Genomic DNA, 13,204 nt, shown 5'->3' on the forward strand with positions numbered 1-13,204 from the left:
ACTAGGAAAAGTTTTCAACAGAGTGTTGCTGAACTGGATGGAAGACTCAGTAGACGCTCAATTACGACCAACAAGCTTGATTTCGTGAACAGATCAAATCCTAACACCACGAACCATCGACCAACAGTCAACTGAATAGAGTTCGTCACTATACATCAACTTCATTGACGATGAGGCGTTTGACAGAGTGGATAGGAGAACACTATGGAGACCTCATCGGCGATACGGTGTGAGAAAAATCGTAAACATTATATAGAATTCATACGACGGAGTACAATGAGAAGTGACGCATGGAGGACAGCTGACACACGCATTCCAAATGAGTACGGGATTCAGACAAGGATGCTTAATCTCACCCTTTCTCTTTCATCTGGTGGCACACTGGATTATGAAGACCTCAACATCTGAGGGAAAGGCTCAGAATACAATCAACAACTTGCATGCAACTGGATCATTTCAACTTTTCTGATTACCTGGCTCTTCTATCCAATACACACGAACAAATACATGTCAAGATAAGTAGTGTGGCAGAAACCTCTGCATCAGTAGCCCTCGAAATACAAAGGGGTAAAAGCGACATCCTCATATACAACACGGAGAACACCAACTTAATCACACTTGATGGACAATGGAAGATGTGGCAATTTTCACGTACCTGGGAAGCATCATTGATGACCAAGGAGGATCCGATGCAGACGTAAAGGTGAGGATCAGCAATGTAAGGGCAGCATTTCTACAATTGAAGGATATATGGAACTCAAACTAACCATCAATTGATGTCAAAGTTTCAATCATCAATGTGAACGTCAGGACTGTTCTAATGTATGGAGCTGAAACTTCGAGAACTATCACAACCATCATCAAGAATGTATGAGTATTTATAAACGATTGTCCACGCAAGATACTCAATGTCCGTTGGACGGATACCATCAACAACAGCCTACAGTGAGAGAGGATAAACCAGTTTCCAGTTGAAGAGGACATTAGGAGAAGACTGAAAATGGATAGGACAGGCATTACAGAGATCATCAAAATGAACCATAAGACAAGCCCCAACATAGAATCGTGAAGGAAAATGGAAAAGTAGAAGACCGAAAATCACACTGCTTCGGGAATTGGAAGCAGACATGGAAAGTGATGAATAACAACTGGAAACAACTGTCCAGGACAGAGTTCGATAGAGAATGTTAGTCAGTGGCCTATGCTTCTCCATGAGGGGTGACAGGTATAGGTAAGTTAGTAAACTGGAAACGTGTGGAAAATGAAGCAAGTCACAGAAATCATATATACTTAAATAGTATAACAGGTATATTAGAGACAAGAATAAAAGAATGAGCAGAAAAGTTTAGACGTTAGACTGATAGGTGCAGATATTTACATAGTACGTTTGAATAACTGATTTAAAGCCTAATAATGAAAACAAAATCTAAAATTCTGAAGAAATCAAACATGTCTGAGCTAATAGTAACCATAATCAAAAGTGAAAAATCAACTCCTTACACTCCATTGTATCTACCAAATGTTCATAACCAATGAAAAGATACAAAACAATTTGCTTCATTTTAATAACTGAGGAGAATAATTGTAAGCAAAGGTGGATAGTAGCTAGCAGTGGAATCCAGTTTGACGCGCCTTTCGTCCTATTTGGGACTTGTCAGCTGGATGTACCTACATCTCAGAGTTGATGTTCACTATGGGACTCGAACCCAGTACCTTTCGCTTCAAACGCCATAAGGAGAATAATATTTTACAAAAACTGTAGAATAAATATCTCAATGGGTGTAAGTAAGTAAGTAAGTAATTCACTTCTTCCAAGCAAGTGGCTATAAGGACTCAGTAGCTAAGTGGATAACGTGATGGCGTTTGAAGCGAAAGGTACTGGATTCGATTACCAAAGTGAACATCAACTCTGAGATGCAGGAACATCCAGCTGACGGGTCCCAAATAGGACGAAACTCGCGTCTTGGATTCCACTGCTAGCCTCTATACATCTTTGCTTATATAGCCTTAACAATGTTTGTATTCACAAAATCTCTAAATTAGGATGATCACCCTCACCTATCTCTTTATTGCCTTCATCTACATCATTTTCATCTTCATGTTCTTCATAATAATGGTCATCATTATCATCTTCATCATGATTATACTTATTATCAAATCTTTTATGAACCTCATTATCAATAATAACACTTGGCAAAAATAGATTCGAAAGAAGACAATTTACTTACCTTGTTGTATGTAGATTAAAAATAGATATTTATAGACTAAAGGAAACATCAGTATGGGGTTGTAGAGATTATTGAGTTTTTTTAATTGAGATCATGAATGGATCAATGTTAGGCCACCATTGAAAACCTGGAAGCTTTGGATGGCCTTTTCGTCCTATTATGGGACTCATCAGCAGTGCCCATTCAAGGTACCGCACGCAGGACTCGAACATAGAACCTTCGGGGCTAATACGTGTCGCATAGAGACAATGGAAGATGATCATGTGATTTCGTAGATTGATTAAAATTAGATATTAACATCGTTGGATTATGGCTCGATGGTCATGGGGTTAGGCGAAGGTCCTGGGTTTGAGTCCCACGTGAGAGATTATGGATGCATACTACTGAATAATCCCAAACTAGAACGATTTGACCATCCAGTGTGTCCAGGTTTTCCATAATGGTCAACTTATGAATTCAACTATAAAAGAAATATATTACTGCAATATCCACAACCCCCACATTCTGATAAAACTGTGAATTACTTGTATTTGTACTGTGATCAACATAGACTTTAAATGGTTTTTGATTTTCTTATAAAATATATATAAACATATTTATATACTGAGGAATCTCACAATGGGACGAAACGGCCATCCAATTCTTCCATGTTTCCCATGATGATCTTAACTTCAATTGATTCATGATTTCAACGATTAAAAAATATTTATATATTATGAAAAGTGGGTTTTGTGGAGATTTTAGTAATTTTGTAGAGTTGAGAACATGAATCAATTGAAGCTAGACCACCATGGAAAACCTGGAAGCACTGGATGGCCGTTTCGTCCTATTATGGAACTCCTTAGCAGTGCACATCCACGATCCCACCTCGCGAGATTCGAACCTAGGACCTACCAGTCTCAGCCGTCCAGTACTTCCAGGTTCTCCATGATGATCTTAACTTCAATTTACTCATGATCTCAACCACTATAACATTTGTATATAGATGTTAATTGTTCTGATCATTAAAGAAATAACAAAAGAAGAGGGGAACTTTTTCCAAAAAAAGATATCAGCATAATTATATTGTTTATTTTTCTATCATTGATTTCATTATATAAAATTCCAATTTAATTGTTGTTCAATATTGATAATATTTAACATTCCATTACGTAATCATAATAGATTGTGATAATTGTGTAATAGTTAAACATTATTTGACTGATAATCGATATGAATAAGAGGGATCATTCTTTCCTCCTCCCCCCCCCCTTTTTTTTCTTTTTTTTTTTATCTTTGTTATAGGTTCACACTTTATTCATGATCATTAACAGATCAAGTTTTTGGGTTAAGGTTAACTATGTGTATATATAATACAATTTAGATAGGATTGTTTATATTACAATTTCAAGTTGATCAACATAATTGATTATAAGTCACACCTAATTTATTAAATTGATCAAAATTGTTTACACCTTTATGTGTTTTTTTGACAATTGTATGATGATATAATTTTATTTGCCTATGAACGTGTGACTTCATAGAGCTTCATAGTGACTTCATAGTGCTCATTCATGGTTTCATACTTAAGAATTGAGCTAAGAGACCTTCTGTCTGGTATGCTAATGACTAACTTCGTTAAATGGAACCTTAGTAGTTTAGAGACTAAGTGTTCATGTACTATATCGAGGGTTTTAGGGTTTAATTTTCAGGTGTAGGACCGTGAATGTACACTAGTAAGAAGTCATACACTTGAAAGAAATGTCCACCCAGTGCTTTCAGGTTTTCAATGATTGTCTACCGAAGGTAACTTTATGATTTAAAAACTAAACAATATCAAATGATTAGAAAGCTTACATAAAAAGTCTTTTGGTAAATAGAGATATATGTCATACAGTTGTCAGAACATAGGTGTAAACAATCAAATTAGCACAATAATTAGGTAAAAGTTAAATATCAGAAAGGGTTTTGTGGAGATTTAGTATGTTTCATAGTTGAAATCATGAGTCAATTGAAGCTAGACCATCATGGAAAATCTGGAAGCATTGGACGGCCGTTTCGTCCTATTATGGGACTCCTCAGCTTCAGTTGACTTATGATTTCAACTTTTCAATAAGTTTCTAACATTAGACAATTGAATTGATAACTAGAAGCTGATACTTCAAAGCTCAGTCACCTACTAGTTGCCCAATGGTCATCTCACGACTTCATAGTCCTTGGTTGATTGCTAATATGAGAATGGTTAAATAGACTTGAAGAGTTCCATAATCTTATTCTTCAATCATATATGTTTATAATGAAAGAATCTTACTTAATTAAATGGTTCGAATAATTTTTTCTGGTTACCGTTTTTTAGCAAGCTGGTTTTCTACGGGATAAGGTCGCTAACCCCATGCCAAACCCTCCACCTTTATCCAGGCTTAGGACCGTCAGTAGCCCCTAGAGGAGCTACAGTTATAATGGAAGTTATAATGGAAAAATCATTTCAAAGAAAATAAATCATTGTCTCATCTATCATAAGACTTAAGATATTTAGTTCCATTTTAGATAAACTAGCAAATATGTATTACTGAAAAGAGAATTTGTAAGTCAGAAAAAACGTATTTATACTCAATAGTTCATCAACTAACAAACTAACAATCTTCATAATTGAAATCATGAGTCAATTAAAGCTAGACAACCATGGAAAACCTGGAAGCACTGAACAACCGTTTCGTCCTATTATGGGACTCCTCAGGAGTGCGCATTCACGACTTCGCCTAGCGAGATTCGGACCCAGGACAAACCAGTCTCGCGCCAGAGCGCTTAGCCGATAAACTACTGAGCCGGCATCCCATGGTGTTAATGTCTAACTTCAACCAATCCACGAAATTGAACAACCATATCACAAATATCTTCAGTCAGTTAATATCTCCTAACAGACCTGGTTGAACTTCACTGGTCACTGCTTCTCACTAGAACTCCAGGAAATATCTTTTGAAATCAGTCCCATAATAGGACGAAACGGCCATCCAGTGCTTCCAGGTTTTCCATGATTGTCTAGCTTTAATTGACTCATGATTTCAACTATGAAAATACTGAAATCTCCACAAAGCCCCTTCTGACCAGAAATTAACAATCTTCATATACTATTTAAATAAACATTCTTGCATAGTTCTATTGTTACATCGTCAGTTCAGTTATCAAAAATCTTTATTATTAACGATAGACATGATAATGAAAGTTGATGTACAAGTTGATGATCCTTATTAGCCATGAATATGGATACATACGCAAACATACGCGCACACACACACGCACATGCACACATGTATACACCTACAAATGAATTTACAAAACTGATGAGTCTATGTTCACACTTATTTGAAACGATTATAAAACAAGAACTTTCATTGTTGTTGTTGTTGTTGTTGTTATGTTGTTATTATTTTCGAATAAAGTACACAACATTGTTAATGGTAAACAAACAAATAAATAAACAGAATGTGACATAGATTGGATGAAGACAAGGTGATGATGACGATGACGATGATGTCAAGTTAATGAACCCTCTCTCTTACAAAAAATATCATTGTTTGGTTGCTTTTGATTTGATTGTGATGCTGAATAGCAAATGATATATGATACTTATTATCAGAAGGGGGTTTTGTGGAGATTTAGTATTTTCATATTTGAAAGCGTGAGTCAATTGAAACTAGACGACCAGAGAAAACCTGGAAGCACTTGACAACCGTTTCGTCTGCCTGCTCAGTGGTCTATTGGTTAAGTGCACTGATGCGAGACTGGCAGGTCCTCGGTTCGAATCTCGTGAGGCGGGATCGTGGATGCACACTGCTCAGGAATCCCACAATAGGACGAAACGGCCGTCCAGTGTTTCCATGTTTTCCTTGGTGGTCTAGAATCAATTGACTCACGTTTTCAACTATGATATATGATACATTCTTTTTATTTGATATGAATATTTACAAGAAGCTTTATACTCTAATTTGTTAATGGTGAAGTTTCAAAAAGAATCATATGATATATGGATAATAATGAAATGATATGAGTGACTAGGTGTTTATAGGTAAGATATACGGTTTCAAAAGAATGGGTGAATATAAAATTCAAATATGATCTTTTGCTCTACAAACAGTTCTACTGTATGGATGCAAAACTTCGAGAATTACTACAATCATCATCAAAGAGGTACAGGTATCTATTAACAATTGTCTGCACAAGATATTCAATGATCGTTGACCGAATACCATCGGCAACTGCCTTCTGTAGAAGAGAAAAAACCAGCTTTCAGTTGAACAGGAAACTAGGAAAGTGGTTAGGACATGCGTGTGTGAAATCATCAAACTGCATTACGAGGCAATCGCCAACTTAGAATCGTGGTGGTAAATGGAAAAGAGCAAGACTAAAGAATATACTGCGTGAAGAATTGGAAGCAGACATGAAAAGGATGATTAATAACCGGAAACAACTAGGTAGAAGATCTCAGGAAAGAGTTCGTTGGATAATCTTGATCAGAGGCCTGTGCCCCATGTGGTGACAAGCATAACTGAGAAATGTAAATATGCATTTATATTTATATCTATATTTATATGTATATACGTCAAGAGGTTAGTAACCTCAAATTGTTCAGTGATCAATTTGTGATTAGATTCCCGAAAAAGTTGCTGGTGAAATCAATGGGAAAATTCAAGCAAACAATAAAAATTGAATTTAAACTTCACTCAATTTTACAAGCTAGTGACTATCAGGACTCAGTAGCTAAGTTGATAACTCGGTGGCACTTGAAATGAACACTATTGGGTTCGAGTCTCACAGTGAATATCAACTATGGGATGCAAGTACATCCAGCTGACGTGTCCAGAATTGGAGAAAAACATGCGTTTTGGTTTCCACTGTGAGCCACCATCCATCTTTGCTTGCAGAAATTCTATTTAAAATGAGATGGGATTTAAAGCACTTCAACAAATTGGTTCAAAACTTAAAACTAATTATATTAAAAAACTGGCTTTTCGAAAACGTCATTCATTCTGTAATAATATTGATTTGGATTATTTCCTAAAAGAAGCTAACACTAGTTAGCTGGATGAAATATTGACATTATGAGGGGTTTCTGTGGAGATTTCAATGTTTTTCATAGTTGAAATCATGAATCAATTGAAGCTAGACCACCTAGAAGCACTAGACGACAATTTCGTCCTATTATGGGATTCCTCAACAGTGCGCATCTCCACAAAACCCCTTCTGATTATAATCGTATGCTCACTAGTAACTGGCTCCATGGGGTATTTCTTGGAGTTCTAGTGGGAAGCAGTAACCAGTGGAGTTCAAGCAGGTCTGTTGTACAGATATCGACTAATAATTTCAACATTGACATTATTTAAATTTCAATGTCTGAGATTATTTGAAATGTAACCTTTACACTTAATTTAAAATGAAACTAAAGGTTAAGCGTTCACGAGTAATAATGAAAGTTCTGGGTTCCAGTCTCCCATTCAGGATCGTGGATACATACTGCTGAGGTGTCCCACACTAGGACGAAACGGTCATTCAGTGCTTATAGGTTTTCAAATGATGGTCTAGCTTAGATCGATTCATGAATTCAAGTATTAAAATAGACACCTGTGATTTCCAGTGTTTTCATTCACTGATAAATTTTTTACAATCCTTCTATCTTTAAATAATGTTACTACCTTAATTATTCATCCCATGCTAATGCTTGCTTCAATTCTGAAGCATGTTTACCAATATCTTTCGATAGTGTAATAAGAAGACGAAGATTAACACAACTATATGGTCATATTATAAGCAAAGATGGATAGTGACTAACAGTGGAATGAAGGACGTGCGTTCCGTCCTATTTAAGACTCGTCAGCTGAATGTACCTACATCTCAGAGTTGATGTTCATTCTGGGACTCGAACCCAATACCTTTCGCTTCAAACGCCATCACGTTATCCACTCAGCTACTGAGTCCTTAGTCCACTGCTAGCCACTATCCATTTTCGCTTATAATACTTGTGAATTAAGGCAATATCGAGTCAATACGCACAGTATGCACATATGCCAATAACAGACTGATCAGTTATAATCCTAAACATCAATGGGAAGATTCACACAAGTAATACTAATTGAGTATGTGATGATATATTAGCGCAATACATTTCGAACCAATCTAATCGCATATAAGGATAAAAGGTCAACTAGACTAGAAATGAGGAGGGGGTTAAGAGTAGACAAAGATAATAAAGAAAATAATGTGAAAACAATTTGGATAATAAGCTAATATTACCAGGATAGGTTTAAAGTGAGAACAAACTGTTTTTGAATACACAAAGGGGGGTTGAATATACACTAAGGCCTAAGGTTTCAATTATTAATATCACAGTAATAAATTTCATAAATAAACAAAATCACCCACCTGAGATACAAATCTCCCCCACCATCTCAACACATCATTTCATATTCGCATTTTCGTTATCCTATTTCTCCTCCCCCCCCACCACCACCTATATTTTCTTGTTTGCCTACTCTTTCATTATTTCATAACTTATTCACATATCCAAGTTATTATTATTAATTAATCACTTACGCTTTACATTCATATTGGTCTAAACATTAAATAATCGTTATGTAATAGGTGACATTCCATTCAACTTGATTTCCCCAACTATTATCCAAGGGATAAAAGTTAAACTTGGGAGGGGTATACAATATGTATGTATGTAGTGTGTATGTGTGTGTATGTATTTTACCTGATGAATGAAACCGTCATCAAATGAATATAAATAGGAAATGTGTATCATTTTACTTACCAACCTTTTTGTAAAAAAAAAAGTTACTCAGTGATAAAACAATTCGATCCATTTGAAAGTATAAAAAAAGAGAGATGTCTTATTCATTTAATTACTCAACGCCAAAATTCTTTAATGAAGCATCAATTCAAATAAATGGTAAGTTGATTTCATATCTTTAAGTTGTTTATTTATATATGAAGTGTATATTTTAATAAATAAGAATTTCAAATTAAGATGAATCAACAATAACATAGTTTGGATAATGATCATATGCTGACTAGTGACTGACTTCAAGAGGTATTTCATGGAGTTCTAATGAGAAGTAATGACCAATGGAGTTCAACTGGGTCTATTGTGAGATAACAACACACTGAAGACAATTGGTGAACGGTCGCTCAAACTTCGCGGATTGGTTGACGTTAGACATTAACATTGTTGGATGCCGGCTAAGTGTTTAGAGGTTAGGCGCTTGTGCGCGAAACTGATAGATCTTGTGATTGAATCTCGCGAGGAGGAATCGTGGATGAGCACTGCTGAGTAGTCCCACAATAGGACGAAACGGCCGTTCAGTGCTTCTAGTTTTTTTTCCATGGTGGTTTAGCTTCAATTGAATCATGATCTCAACTATTAAAATAATTTTATAGTTAGTTATTATGTGCTAGAGGTTAATACTTTGTTTCTCATTTGTTCTTATTTATGTAATTTAGTAGTTGAGTTTCAACTTCAGATTTTATAGACCAAAATACGGGGAAAAATACATACATCTATTCTAAGTATGAAAGTTTCTTATTTGATTTAATCTTTGTTTGGATCCATCGATAGAAGAAATTCTAAACTGATGTACAGATGAAAAGATGAATCGTCTGTTAATAGTTCAACTGAAAATTCCTTCAGTTAACTAATAAGTAATCAGTCATTGGTTTATGGAATTTTTCTGAAGTTCTGGAAGATAAGTAAAATTTTGGGATAGCAGATGTCAATTAGAGTATCTTAACTTTTTCAGTGACTTATTACATCTAACCCTAGTGAAAATCAGCAAGAAATCGCTTCCTTAGATTTGAACTCACATCACCCAACATTATGGTTGTAGGTATTACAGCTGAATAGTAGAAGCTACGACTAGGTTTTGCTGACAATTATTAATGATGACAATAAGTTATTTCTTTTGACCTTTTATTGTTTCACAGTTTAATGGGCACTAATGAAAATATTTAAATTAACCAAGGAAATATTTCTAGGAACTACATGAGAATGTGCACAATTAAACATGTATTTAAATCATTCAGTTACTTTATAGTAGCTAGTGTCTTGTTGTCCAAGTTTGGGTCATTAACATTACTTATGTGAGGGTATGAATATTACTCAATCACTCAAAAGGAAGCAAATGATTTTTGTAAGGGATTACTCTCTAAGTATTTTATATATTTATCTAGTCTGTAAGGTCTAATCAACATCCGGAAATACAATCCCATAGTAGCTAAGTTTGTTATTCGTCCCCTCAAGATATTTGAATCCCCATGTAGTAGCTTGCAAATATGGCTTTACAACTCCACTCCTTATTAGTCAAGAGAATTTAAGCATAAGATACTTACTTTCAACTTCTCACTATTATGCAAGTCCCAGCATTACGCGAACGTATTGAATGGAACTACTTTGTAGCGATTTACATGAGATTTCGAAATCAAGGTGAGGCTTTTCTTTAACCTTGATCGTGCTGCGTTATTTGATGAGTAACTGAATACTATCGATCAAGATATAAAACAGTTCCCAGAATAATTAACTCCAAATCGCGATGACCCTTTATTTGTTAAGAAGTTACTTGAGCTTGTCAGCCTTAACCTCACGTCTTATTGTAATCAGTACTCATTTATATTTATAGACTTAGTCATTTCATAGTCTTAACATATGTATAACATATAATATTAGCATATGATTCTAACCGTCATACTTTGATATACATTTCTATTCTTTTGTAGACACTATTCCTACACCAGATAACCTTCCTCAGTGTTTAGATTTCCACAATAATCTTAATCATTATTCAAACTTCTCTGATTCTTTATTAAATAATTTGAAAATCGACTCATATACAACGAATCGAGTCTATTATAACGATAGTGGTTATGAAAGTATTGACTGTTTGAATAGAACTAACCAGTATGAACAAAAAATTTCAAAATTAAAATTCTCAATTGATTCTATCTTATCACATTCACCATCAGTGTCACCATCTTCATCCTCTTCAGCGGTATTGTTATCATCACCATCACTACTATCAGCAAATAATTCTAATATAAGTAGTATGTTTTATCAAAATAATAAAAATTTACACCATTAATTAAGACAAATAGGACAATGGAATGTAAAAATCAATATTTTGAAGAACATTATCGATTACAAATCGGTGAAAATCAATATTTTATTGATAATGAACAATTATATCCAATGGATTTATCCATTTTTAATTGTAAATCATCATTATCAATGAAACAATCAATAAAAAATGGGATAAAAACAACTGGGGAACATTATGATTGTCGATATTGTGGAAAATCATATTCAGTAAAGTCATCAATAAGGTAATTCATTTGATTAATATATAAAAATTTCTTATCAGAATAGGGTTTAATAGTTGAATTCATGAGTCAGTTGAAACTAGATCACCATGGAAAACTTGAAAGCACTGAACCGATAGGTCCTGGGTTTGAATCCCTCGGGGATTGATCTTTACTGTTAAGGAGTTCCATATTAAATTTAAACAAGTAGTTTACATGGATGAGAAAAGGAAAATACTAACTAACAGTAAGTGATGTCTTAGTTCACAACTGTTGAAAATAACACTAATTTGTATTGAGTTATACTCATATGTAAGTTAACAGTAGTTAATCTCTTAACTAAATTAGTTTATTCAAACATACATAGATCAATAATTCGAGGGAATCCTTATGCTCTAAAATCTTCTATAGAGTTCTAGTGAGAAGCAATGACCAGTGGAGCTCAACCAGGTCTGTTGTGAGATATTAACTGACTGAAGTCATTGGTGGGTGTGTCGATCAAAATCGTGTATTGGTTGAAGTTAGACATTAACACCGTTGGATGCCGACTGAGTGGTTAGTGGTTAAGCGCTAGTATGCGGGACTGATAGGTCCTAGGTTCGAATCTCGCGAGTGCGGGATCGTGGATGCGCACTGCTGAGGAGTCCCATAATAGGACGAAACGGCCGTCAAGTGCTTCCAGGTTTTCCATGGTGGGTCTAGCTTTGATTGACTCATGAACTCAACTATAAAATTGCAATAATCTATTCAATTAGTTTACAGAACAAGTAGTATCGTTTGATAAGTTTAAATATATAGATAATGAACTTTTATGTATGAACAATGATAAATTTATGCTTTGTTAGAATAGAGTGACAGATTATGGCCATTAACCAGTGTAATTTTACTGGTCTCACTAATCTTTCATGGAAACTACACTCTGATATATAAAAGTCATCAATTAAATGAACGGAAAGTCGGCTAAAATTGCTGGATGTAATACACTTATCGAGCAATGACAAAGTTGGCCACAATCTCGATCGAATCTTGTAGCTGCTGGTATTGAATTTTGAATATACGCCAAGACTATGTTAACCATTGACTATTAAATTATACAGTGTTTATGTTTGTTTTTTTCATTTTTCTAACTTTAGATTACATGAAGCAACGCATACATTACCATTTCATTGTCAAGATTGTGGTAAACGTTTTTCACGTCCATGGCTTCGCGATATACATCATAGAACGCATACAGGTGAAAAACCATATGAATGTACCATATGTGGCCGACGTTTTGCTGATCGTTCAAATATGCGAGCACATCAACGTGTTCATAAAGAACGAGAGTAACAGTTGGTAATTTGGCTAATAGAGTCTCGACACACTCTTATAATCAAGTTTCGAACTAGTGGCAGACTAGCAGATTGGCACACAATGGAATGTTTGGTTTCTAAACGCATCTAAAACTTCAAGTTGACGGTTGGTGGTATTTCAATTTTGTTAGGATCTTTTAGATTAAGCCCTAATTTTGATTACTTTAAGGAAACTGATAGTTGTATGAATCAATGGTAGTTAAGGTGAAAACAAAATGGTTACTGGATATGTTCATACTCTGTGCCGACAAACTTAATCTTTTTGTCGGTAAACTAATGATTCAATCTTTTCGAGAT

At 34.9% G+C, this 13,204-nt stretch overlaps 1 protein-coding gene and 1 non-coding gene across 2 annotated transcripts; one reads left to right on the forward strand and one right to left on the reverse strand.

Annotated features, from left to right (window-relative positions):
• Positions 1–8,108: 8,108 nt before the first annotated feature.
• On the reverse strand, positions 8,109–8,175 carry Smp_tRNA_01389_Gln_TTG.1.1. The gene has a single exon. It is a non-coding gene (tRNA).
• Positions 8,176–9,092: 917 nt separating this feature from the next.
• Smp_155070 (putative zinc finger protein) lies at positions 9,093–12,884 on the forward strand (the record flags this gene model as incomplete). Its single annotated transcript, XM_018790217.1, has 4 exons — positions 9,093–9,156; positions 10,977–11,157; positions 11,352–11,579; positions 12,689–12,884. 4 exons carry the CDS (start codon positions 9,093–9,095, stop codon positions 12,882–12,884), a joined length of 669 nt encoding a protein of 222 aa, XP_018655583.1.
• Positions 12,885–13,204: the final 320 nt, after the last annotated feature.

The sequence above is a fragment of the Schistosoma mansoni genome, chromosome W, assembly GCF_000237925.1.
Source record: "Schistosoma mansoni strain Puerto Rico chromosome W, complete genome".
Classification (NCBI taxonomy): domain Eukaryota; kingdom Metazoa; phylum Platyhelminthes; class Trematoda; order Strigeidida; family Schistosomatidae; genus Schistosoma; species Schistosoma mansoni.